General features: G+C 35.6%; 1 protein-coding gene across 3 annotated transcripts in view; it reads right to left on the bottom strand.

Moving 5' to 3' along the window:
* Positions 1-1842: 1842 nt before the first annotated feature.
* LOC134810064 (endogenous retrovirus group S71 member 1 Env polyprotein-like) overlaps positions 1843-11824 on the bottom strand; it is a 37534-nt gene continuing 27552 nt past the window's right edge. For 2 of the 3 annotated variants that reach the window (XR_010157175.1, XM_063811109.1), the window contains one exon: positions 4162-4341. Coding sequence is in view for 1 of the 3 variants with exons in the window: in XM_063811109.1 (XP_063667179.1) it covers positions 4311-4341 (31 nt within the window). In the remaining 2 variants the exon portion in view is untranslated. Of the gene's footprint in view, positions 4342-11824 lie in introns of all 3 variants that reach the window. The other variant, XR_010157176.1, reaches the window with a different exon arrangement.

Genomic DNA, 11824 nt, shown 5'->3' with positions numbered 1-11824 from the left:
GTACAATAGGCTTCCGAGAACCTGCTACAGAATCTTCTGACATCACTCTGGCAGGGAGAGGAAGAAGAGTGTGTTTGGAGGCATAAGGGAAGGAGTGAGGGGATTGAATAATAAAGTACACTAAGGAGTTCTATGATATAAGTTGAAATTTGTCCCAAATTCTGCAGTGATACCACAAATAATGGATCATCTGAGAACAAAGGTCCCTTTGAAAAAAACTGGCGTGTGCTTTAAAAGAAATGCTTTATATATGAGGCCAAATAGAAAAGAAACACCAGCAGTGAATTCAGAAAGACTTCTGAATAGATTGTTTTTGCTTCACCAATGAGGATCACTAGGTCAAACTCGGGCAAAACTGTAAAGTCTTTGGTTTCTCTGCTTTATAATCTCAATCTCTTTTCTTCATCTTTACCCTCCTAGTACCCTCACACGTCAGATGACCATTAGTTCCCCCGATCAAATATGGGAAGAACTTGATACCATGCAGACTTGATTGACTGCCTAGTTTTATATATATATATATTTTTGGTTGTTGTTGTTGTTGTTTGTTTGTTTGTTTGAGATGGAGTCTCGCCCTGTTGCCCAGGCTGGAGTGCAGTGGCGCGATCTTGGCTCACTGCAACCTCCGCCTCCCTGGTTCACACCATTCTCCTGTCTCAGCCTCCCGAGTAGCTGGGACTACAGACACCCACCACCACGCCTGGCTAACTTTTTGCATTTTTAGTAGAGACAGGGTTTCACCGTGTTAGCCAGGATGGTCTCCATCTCCTGACCTCGTGATCCACCTGCCTCGGCCTCCCAAAGTGCTGGGATTACAGGCATGAGCCACCACGCCCGGCCGACAGCCTAGTTATATTTTAGTGTGAATGAAATAGTTGGTTAACCTGAATCCCATTCTAATTTGAAGCCCTCATATTTAATTGCAGCTAGACCACTTTCTTCAGCAAGCATAAAGCCACGGCTGCTGAAAGTGTCTTCATGGGAACAGTTTGGGAAAGAGAAATCTTCATCCCAGGATTCCTCTAGCATGGGAAGCCTGAAAATCCCCAGCTCTCATGGTGTTCTTAGTCCACAATCTGCCTTAGAACACCCTCCGCCATACCACATTCACCTCTCCTAACCAAAATAGAACCTGCTTGCCTCTCATGACTCTCATGGTTAAGATAACTATGCCCTTAACATTTGGAAAGTGCAATCCATCGGTACAAAGAAAATCATACTAGACAATGATGAATACACACGCTGGGAGTCTATGAGATAATGAAATACTTTATCTGTCCTAGCAAGATAGTTGGTCACCAGCGTCCACTGCAGAGGAACACCTGGCAGATCCTTCTCTTTCTGGTCTTCTTCCCTGTTCTCCATTCTCCTCCCTTCCACCATCCCCTAGTTCTTTTCATCCACTGATTCCAATGTCATTGCCCAACTGGTTTTACCCAATTTTCTTCTTTTTTCATCAGTTCTCTCCCTCCTAGGCATCCTATAAAATTAACAAATCTAGAGGAAAAGCATTTCTCGGGCTAATGTTTACTGCACTTAAAGCATAAGCAACTCTTTGTGTTTGCTAACAACGTCCTTTTTGTCTTTTCTTACTTAAGAGCCCTCTCCCCAGAAGTAGAGTGGTGAAAAATGACAGACGGTGATGGAGTAAGAAAATCTCACCCTGCAGCACTTACATTATGACCTTATAATATTTTGGTTTGTGTTTAATTATCTTCTTATGCCAATAACCTTATGCATCTTATGTTATTTCAGATAATAAACTTAGACAAAAGAAATAACAATGTCTGTTTTTTTCTTGTTAATTCTTCAATATGTTATTCTTTAGAGTTCATAATAGAGTACCCCATAATTATAAAATAAACTAGGAAACAATTAAAAATATCTCCAAATAATTTTTATAACAGCTGTACAGATTTATCTGTACTTAAAAGGCTTTAATACAGAAGAACAGAACTTTTGTTTTGCACACAGCTTTGAAGAAAATGAACATTTTACATAATTCACATATAGACGGTATAAACTTAGTGATAGAAATATAGAAATCTGGGGGTCAGTCAGACCTGGGTTTGAGTTTCAATTCTATCACTTACCAGGCTTTGCCATGGGCAAATTACATAAGTTCTATAAGCCTCTTACCTTTTAAAAAGGAAACAATACTTGATGAACATTAAATACCCAATAAGTGGCAGGTTTCATTAAATATGCACTGACCTTCTGGTTTTGGAAATTTTGCAAAACTTGGGTAAAAGTCAATGCTGGGCTTGCCCGATTCACCTGGGCTTCAGCATTTTGATTTGCACCAAACTGGCTAGAACCCTAACAACCTTCCTAATTGGATCCTTCCCTCAAACCTACTTCAAATTCAACAGAGATGAAGTCATACTCCTCACTTCATGTATTACCTACCAATCCTCAAAACCTATCTGCCATGTGAGACTTCTTTAAAAATTGTTGTTGGCCTTAGATCAAGGATTTGGACTCGAAGTAACCTCCTTTGGATGTCAACCTGATAAACAGATCAGTTCTATTGGTCCCAGTACTATGTCCTCCAGCTCACAGCGTGCTTTGTGACTATGCACATCTAAATGAGTGGCAAATGTTTAAAAACGTCAAAGTAATTTTAAAACTTATTATCTGGAGGAAGAGAACTGATATAGATTAAAGTCCAACTAAGTACTAGTAACTGTGCTAGGGGCTAAGTTAACATCATTTATCTTTTTAAATTCACTTAACAATCCTATTAGTTAGGAATGTATTGAACACAATCGAAAAGTATCAATACAAATACATTGGTATTACCAATATCAATTGTCAATCCTCAATGATAGTTTTTTCGTTTGTTTGTTTGTTTCTTTTGAGATGGAGTCTCACTCTGTCACCCAAGCTGAAATGCAGTGGCGTGATCTCGGCTAACTGCAACCTCTGCCTCCCGGGTTCAAGCGATTCTCCTGCCTCAGCCTCCTGAGTAGCTGGGACTACAGGCACCCGCGACCACGCCCGGCTAATTTTTGTATTTTTAGTAGAGGCAGGTAACCATGTTGGCCAGGCTGTTCTTGAACTCCTGATCTCTCTCAGGTGATCCACCCACTTCAGCCTCCCAAAGTGCTGGTATTACAGATGTGAGCCACCGTGCCCAGTCAATAATAGTTTTTATAATGATAGTTGTGTCATTATATGATATATGCAGGGCTATTCTGAATAGTATAGAATGGAAATAATTCAAATACCCAACATTCATTAAATGGTTGCTACCTCAAGACTATGGAAAAGTTTCTGTTCATTACGTTTGTAAGATGTGGATTCTATATTTAACTATGTAGGTAAAACTAATTTACAAAAAATTATGTAAAACAATATAGTTTATAACCATCCAAAATTATATGTACACAAATGAGACTTAGAAAGGAATCTAGTAGTAAAAAGCCCCCAAAACCTCCAAGTTAAAAAAAAAACTAGGAAATATTATTTCCATAGGATTGTTCACTTATGTCTAATTAATTAAATAACAAGTTTATGACATGAATTGAAAGTATGATTGTGTATCACCTTGCTTAGAGACTAGTGAAAAGTTTTATATAAATCAATCGAGCGTGCAGAAGAAGTCTCAACATCTACTATTGAAGACTCAAACAGGTCCTGATGTTGGAGAACTGATGGGGCAACCTGATGAAATCCTACATGCGTGAGACTGCAGGACCCTCCTGCGGGGGGTAACTCAGATTCAGTGAGGCATCCCACTCTGAAAAATCCAATCTGGTAGCAATGCCTTAATAATCAGAGGAGAGATGTGATTCTGAGCACAGTTTGGGGTATGTCCCTCAGAGCTATCCTTGATCTCACATTCCACAGGGATTAGGAGTAGATGGGAGGAAAAGATAAGCCTTAAGTAGTCTTCCTAAACTTTCTAAGGCAGTGGACACAAGTTAGCTATACAGCTAGGGTATTCCTTTCACGGACAGCAAAACAAAAAAGGGAAAAGAAGCATTCTCTCGGACTTTGCCAAAGATCCCTGGCTCTTTGAAAGTGTTGCTACATCAGTAGTGGTACCTATTGTGTCCAGAAAATAGCCAAAACCGAAGCAGATCCCAAAGGAAACATGAAGGTATTCACAGAAATAATTAAAAGGGCCAAGCAGATGCCACTTGCCAGGCTGCTTACCAGATTTGTTCCTGATAATTAGACACCCCGTGGGAATTCCCAAAAATACTTAGGAGACAGCAGATTCAGGCCTTTGTAGAGACTTGAAGTTTTGCAGATGGGGCAAAGCCAGTGAAATCCAGGTTATCATTATTCTTGTGATCCCACTTTCAGTCATAGGTTGGCCAAGCTTGGGAAATCCTGGGTCACAAGAGAAAATGTATAGACCTTCTCATTCTAATAAGAATTTGAAGCCTTTTGTGTGTAAATAAGAAATTTGTAAGTTGAATCATTTAAAATGTATTAGGGGAGTGTATTCTTTAAAAATAGCCCTAAATAAAATTCTCCTGTAAGGCAAATAATCATTTTAATAGCAAAAATAAATGCCTGCTACATAGGTCACAAATACGTTTCAAAACAGATATATTGATAACATTTTGATTCTTCTTAAAAATTCTTTAATTACCATATTTTACAATTCCAGTTGGGTACCATTAATAAGGAGCAGGCAATGGGAAAGACTAACGGATGTCTTCAAATAGTTATGGTAAAGTAACAGGCTATATAGAAGAGAGAATCGGCAACATTAGCATTGTTACCCAGGTTTGGGAGTTGCTGAGAGTTGGTTAGATGGTAGGAAGCAAAAATGGCCAGATTTATTTGTTGTCTGTTTCCCCTATCAGATTATAAGTTCCCTGAGTTCTGGGTCTTTGTTTTGTTCAAGGGTGTATTCCCAATACCTAGACAGTGCTTTTACATGATAGGCACTCAATAAATCTTTCCAGATGTTGGTGAGAATGCAGAGAAAATGGAACATTTATATATGGTTGGTGGTAATGTAAATTAGTACAACTTCTATGGACAACAGTATGGAGATTTTGCAAAGAACTAAAAATAGAACTACTACTCGATCTGGCAATCCCACTACCATGTGTCCACCCAAAGAAAAAGAAATTATTATATCAGAAAGATACCTGCATTCTTACATTCATTGCAGCACTTTTTACAATAGCAAAACATCATCCTAAGTGTGCATGAATGTGTAATTGAATAAAGAAAATATGGTGTGTATATACCGTAGAATACTATTCAGCCATAAAAAAGAATGAAATCTTGTCTCTTTTTTGTGAGACAGTATCTCTCTCTCACAAAGTGCAAGAGGTGCAGTGGTGCAGTGGTGTGATCAAAACTCACTGCAGCCCCAAACTCCCGGTTTCAAATGATCTTCCCACCTTAGCCTCCTAAGTAGCTAACTACAGGCATGTGCCATCATGCCTGGCTAATTTTCTAAAATTTTTATAGAGATGGGGTCTGGCTATGTTGCCCAGGCTGGTGTTGAACTCCTGACCTCAAGCAGTCCTCCCACCTTGGTCTCCTAATATGCTTGGATTACAGGTATGACCACACCTGGCCAGAAATCATGCATTTTACACAACGTAGATGGAACTGGAGGCCATTATATTAAGTGAAATAACTCAGAAGCAGAAAGTAAATTACCGCATGTTCTCACTTATAAGTGGGAGCTAAATAATGCATAAACATGGACATATAGAGTGGAATAATAGACACTGGAGACTCAGAAAGGTGAGAAGGTAGAAGGGGGTGAGGGATGAGAAATTACCTAATGGGTACAATGTACAATATTTGGGTAATGATTGCACTCATAGCTTAACCTTCACCACTTCACAACATATCCATATAACAAAACTGCTCTAGTACTCCCTAAATATATAAAAATAATAATTTTAAAAACCTTCCTGAATGAATATAATAAAATCTATTAGTTACATCTCAGCCAAGCTGAAAAATTTTATCATTAAAAAATTCATTATGGAGTCAACTAACATATATGTAAATGCAAGCACCTAAGACACATAAGACACATATATAAATACACATAGACACACATGTTTTATCAAACATTATAGAAAGAAAACTTTTTCTCCCACAAAACACTGCATTTTAAAAACTGTAACCCGTTATAGTGAATACTGGCTCATGTGACACATCCCAACAACACGATATGAGCTCCATAAGACCAGAAAACAGACACAATAAGAACATTTCCCTTTCTGCTGTTTCCTGGTAAATAATACCAACTATATTAATTGAAAACAGTCCATTATTGTATATAATTAATTGCAGACAGTCTATTATTGTACATCTCTGAGACTAGAAAATAAATGTGTAGCAGGTTTATGAGGGTAGTATTGATAAATACATGAGTAAGGTAAATGTAGATATGTAATGCAGTAGAGATCAAAAGAATATACATGTAAACAATTTCAAAATACTTATTTTTAAAAAGCAATCCCTAAAATTTTTTTAAAGCTGTATATCAAATTGGTTATATAATAACACCTAGAAAGGATTTATTTGGAGTGAATTTAAAACACGGTACAAGACACTGCAAGGACAATAAACCAAAAAGACATGCTAAGTCTCATTCAGTCATTTTCTTGTTAGTATTAATATTGGTTTTGTTATTTGAAATTATTTTTCTTATAGTGCAGGACAAACACATTATTGGGTTAATAATGTTAGGAATAAAAAATTTCAGTGTAAGAGAAGACCCAATTAGAAGACATACTTTTGCAGCCACCAAGCATATGAAAATATGTTCAACATCACTAATAACTAGAGAAATGCAAATCAAAAACACAATGAGGTACCAGATAAAGAAAATGTGGTATATACCCACCATGGAATACTATGCAGCCATAAAAAAGAATGAGATAATGTTTTTTTGCAGCAGCATGGATAGAGCTGAAGGCCATTATCCTAAGCAAAATAATGCAGGAACAGTAAACCAAATTTTACATGTTCTCACTTATAAGTTGGCACTAAGCAACAAGAATACATAGACACATAGAGGGGAACAACAGAGACTGGGGCTTTCTTGAGGGTGAAAGTTGGAAGGAGGGAGAGGATGAGAAAAAATATTGGGTACTATGCTTAATACCTGAGTAATGAAATAATCTGTACACCAAACCCCCATGACAAGGGTTTACCTATATAGCAAACCTACACATGAACCGCTAAAATAAAAGTTAAAAAAAAGAAGATCAAAGAACAATGTAAAATGCTGTAATGTTAAACAGAATTGGAAATATCATCGTAAACTCAAGATTTTTAAGAATATATTTTTCCTAGATGTACAGGCTGAAATGGCTAGAATCATGGCCAACCCAGTAGAAAAGAGCACCCTGGTATCTAAATTCTGGGCTTTAATACCATTTGTTAGTACAATGAACCAGGACTCCTAAAGAAATATGTGATACCAAGTCTGGGGCAGGATAAGCACAAGGTGAGCCAGGGAGATTTTATGCCAAAAAGTTAGAATAATTTTGAAGATTAATGGAGTCCTTTAAAAGGAAACTCAGGCCAGCTTGAGCTGGTTCCTACTGGTCTTAGTTGTGATGATTTGGGCTTTGCAATGGAAGAATCAGGCCATCATCATGCTAATCTAGTGGTCAATATTGACATCACTAATATGGGACAAACAGATATTATGGGTTTCCTAATGTAATGCAATATGAAGTATGTACCATCTATGATATATTCCAGCCAAAAAATTCCAGCATGATCTAACTTTTAGATTTATCTTCCAGTTTCCCAGAAATATAGGAGATAGATGAACAGCCTAAATAAGAGCTTCTCAAACTATAGTGAAGCCAATACTTTTATAGATTAAAAGCAAATTACCTTTTAAAAAACACATTTTTAAAAGACAAACAATATTTCTGGTTTATTTTTTAATCTATATATAGTCAAATAAAACTGTCTTTTCTTTTTAAAGCTTCTGATTTTCCTTTTAAGGAGTTTTTTTCTAGGCCCTCAGTTATACATGTAGTCTCTCTAATTTTCTTCTGTTTCTTTTCTTTAAAAATTCATTTATTGGTGAAACCCCATCTCTACTAAAAATACAAAAAATTAGCTGGGCCTGGTGGCGGGCGCCTGTAGTACCAGCTACTCGGGAGGCTGAGGCAGGAGAACGGCGTGAACCCGGGAGGGGGAGCTCGCAGTGAGCCGAGATCGTGCCACTGCACTCCAGCCTGGGCGACAGAGCAAGACTCCGTCTCAAAAAAAAAAAAAAATTCATTTAGTATTTCAACATTTCCTTCCATTAATGCTTTATTTTTAATAGGCTGTTACTTTCATCCATCTGAATATCCAATTGTTTTAGTACCACAGATTAAATAAACTGTTGTTTTCTCATTGATACGAAATACCACTTTTGTCATATATGTTTATATATAAACACATACACACATATATGTTGGGAACTATTTCTGGGATTTCTATGCTGTCTCACGGATCTATTTGTCTCCTTCTATGTCATTAAAATACTGATTTGACTACCGTGGCTTAATAGTATGTTTTACTTTCTGTTAAGGCAAGATTCTCACTCTTTCATTCTTTGTAGTAGTGTTTTTTTCCTTATGCTAATCTCAGTTTTTCTGCTAATTTCTCAGATTTTCTACAAATTCAGTATCTTCAAGGGGTTACAAAAGATATTTTTATCTCTTCTTTTTCCATGTTAATGCCAATTATTTTATTCTCTTATTTTATTGTGTTTGCTAGAACTTCTAAAACAGTTCTGAATAATTATTACAGCAGGATCACCTATATTGTTCCTGTTTTCAATTAAAATGGCTTCAATATTATACTGTTTACTGAAGCCAACACCAAACATTATTCTAAATAATCTTTATCATATTTAGTTTCTTTCTATGCCGATTTTGGTTTTGTTTGTTTCAGCTGGGATTGATTATCGAATTTTATCAACTTCCATTTCATAATCTATGAATATGATCACTTTTGTCCCTCAATTTGTTGACATAGCAAAGTATGTATTGGCTTTCCTGATATTTAAACTGTCTTTACATTTTTGGAAAAAAGAATTTGTATTTGATTACAGTGTATTCCTTTGATATCTTGCTAGATTTCATTTATAATTTTTGCCACTATATTCATAAGTGAGATTGGTCTATGGCTTTTTTTTGTACTTAACAGATTGGTATTAAATTTTTGTGAATATGAATTGAAAAGGTTTGCATCTTTCAGTGGTGCCTGAAATAATAACATCAGAATATTTCAAATTTCTTTTTCTTTCTTAAAAACGAGGCATAATTTACATATTTTTTTAAAAAGCTAGTTAGAACTCAGCTGTAGAAATATTTGGTCCTGATATCTTTTTAGAAGCTAGTATCACCAAGTTTCAAATTTTCACATGTGGCAATTTGTACATTAAAATTTTCTTATTTGGGGACCGATTTTGGTGATTTATGTCTTACTAAGAAATACTCATGCAAAAATTTCAAATATGTTGCCACAGAAGTGCATTTAATTTTTAGTCTTCTGGATCTATATTATTTCTAATCTTGTATATTTTTTCCTTTTTCTTTAATCTATGCTCAGGAAGAATTTAAGGTTAAGTACAAAGTTTCCTTACTTTTAGTTTTTCTTCTTTAATAATGAAAGTACTCTAAATATGCCTTTCACTATATCCCATTTATTTTTGAAAGAAGAGTTCTTTTCAATGCTTCCTTTGATTTCTTTTTGCTCCAAGGACTATCTTAATTACATTTTATAACTTCCCAGTAATTAAGGTTTAATATTATATTATTATTTCTTTCTACTTGATTGACTTTTAGATCAGAGAATATGGTCTATAAAATCTCCACTTTTTCTGATTTCAAGGTTTTCTTTGTAGCCCACTACATACCAATTTTTTCACAAATGTTCTAAGTCATACAAAGGAGACATATTACTCTAGTCAAATAATGCAAGAATACGATACATTGAATTTATTGATTGTATTATTCAATTCTTTTATAGCCCACTAATTTTTGCCTGTTAAATATATTACTGAAAAAGAAATGTTAAAGTCTTCCACAAATTGTATTGTCATCAAGTTTTCCTTGCATTCTTCATTTTCTTCATTGTTTTTGTATTATATCAAGGGCTAGCAACAATGTAGAGCTCAGGAATGCTCATGCACTGGTAGCGAGAATGTAAACTGGCACGCTTACTTTAAAAAACAATTAGTATCATCAAGTACAACTGAAGATACCCATAGCTGTGATCACTGCTTCCAAACCTGGAAATATCCCCACCAGCACCAGGAGACCTAGATATGAGAATGTTCACTGCTACAATTGAAATATTAAGAAATTGTAAGCAACCCAAATATTCATCAACTGTAGAATTAATAAATAAAGCATAATATATCCATAATAGCTGCTGTACAGCAATAAAAATGAATGAATTATAACTACATGCAACATAATGAATAAATTTCAGGGATGTAATAGTTTTGAATGAGAAAAAGCAAGGTACAGAAAAAAGGCACAAGATTTTATTTATATGAAGCTCAAAAACATTTAAAACTAAACAATATGTTAGAAGTACACACATATGTTGTAAAACTACAAAGAAAACCTTGAAAAACCATTTCTTTCATTAGTAACTTGCTCACATTTTGAGATGAATGTTTGATACCTGCATTCTGCAACACTTGAAAAAGTTAACTATATATAATATTAAATACTACCCTGATTAAAAAATAGGTCTTATTTTCACCTTAGAAAATTTTTTGTTATAAATATATTTTAAATTGACATCTTTCTCTTTTTTGGATCTTAACAATCTGTAGTCATCACTGTCTAGCTGCGTATCTCCTGATAGAATCTTCCATGTTGGAAATAGGCAAACTATAATTGAAGCATTTCAAGAAAAGCAAAGTCCAGACCAGGTGGTTCACACCTGTAAATTCCAGAACTTTGGGAGGCCAAGGCAGGAGGACTGCTTGAGCCCAGGATTCTGAGACCAGCCTGGGTAACACAGCGAGACCCCATCTCTTCAAAACATAAAAAAGCAGCCTGGTATAGCGTCACACACCTGTAGTCCTAGCTACTCTGGAGGCTGAGGTGGGAGGAACACTTGAGCCCAGGAGGTCAAGGCTGCCGTGACCCATGCTCACACCACTACACTCCAGCCTGGGAAACAGAGCAAGACCTAGTCTCAAAAAGAAGGCAAATAAATAAGTATTACATACATTTTAAGTATATATATGTAAGTACATATAAGCTTCGTATATTGTTATGATCTTTAGTTAGAAGTCTTAGATTTATCTACTTAGACGGTAACCTCTGCAGAGCATGACTTTAAGTACAGATTTTGTATTTTAATCCCTTCAGCTATGGTCATAGAGTATATTACTTAATTACCTAGCTACTTAAGCAAATTTCCTTGGTCAAACCAACAATGTTGAAACATAAGGAAAAAGAAAACTAGTCATTTTATGTAAATCTACATAACTATAAAAAAGAAAAGTATCATGTTCACTCAACAGTGCTAAAAATAAAAATGCTAAAGGATGCATCCCACCCTTTCTTTTAAACCCAACACTGCCAGCAAGTTGATGATGATACCTCTTCAGGAGGGAGCCCAGACATGACATAATTCACTATGTGTGAATTTATTTAAATTTTCCATGAAACCAAATTTATTTTCAGCCAATATGAACCAATCATCTTAGAGATTTCTCAATTACTTTGTACAAAAATAATTCTTACATGTGAAGGATTGAAGAATATGCCACTTCAAAATATGCCACTTTGACATAAGAATTATTTTGAACTGAAGTCAATTAAAAAGAAACAGACACAAAAACAGCTCT

The sequence above is a fragment of the Pan troglodytes genome, chromosome 4 (genome assembly GCF_028858775.2).
Source record: "Pan troglodytes isolate AG18354 chromosome 4, NHGRI_mPanTro3-v2.0_pri, whole genome shotgun sequence".
Classification (NCBI taxonomy): domain Eukaryota; kingdom Metazoa; phylum Chordata; class Mammalia; order Primates; family Hominidae; genus Pan; species Pan troglodytes.
The sequence above is the reverse complement of the archived record's forward strand: the minus strand, read 5'-3'. Positions and strand labels throughout refer to the sequence as shown.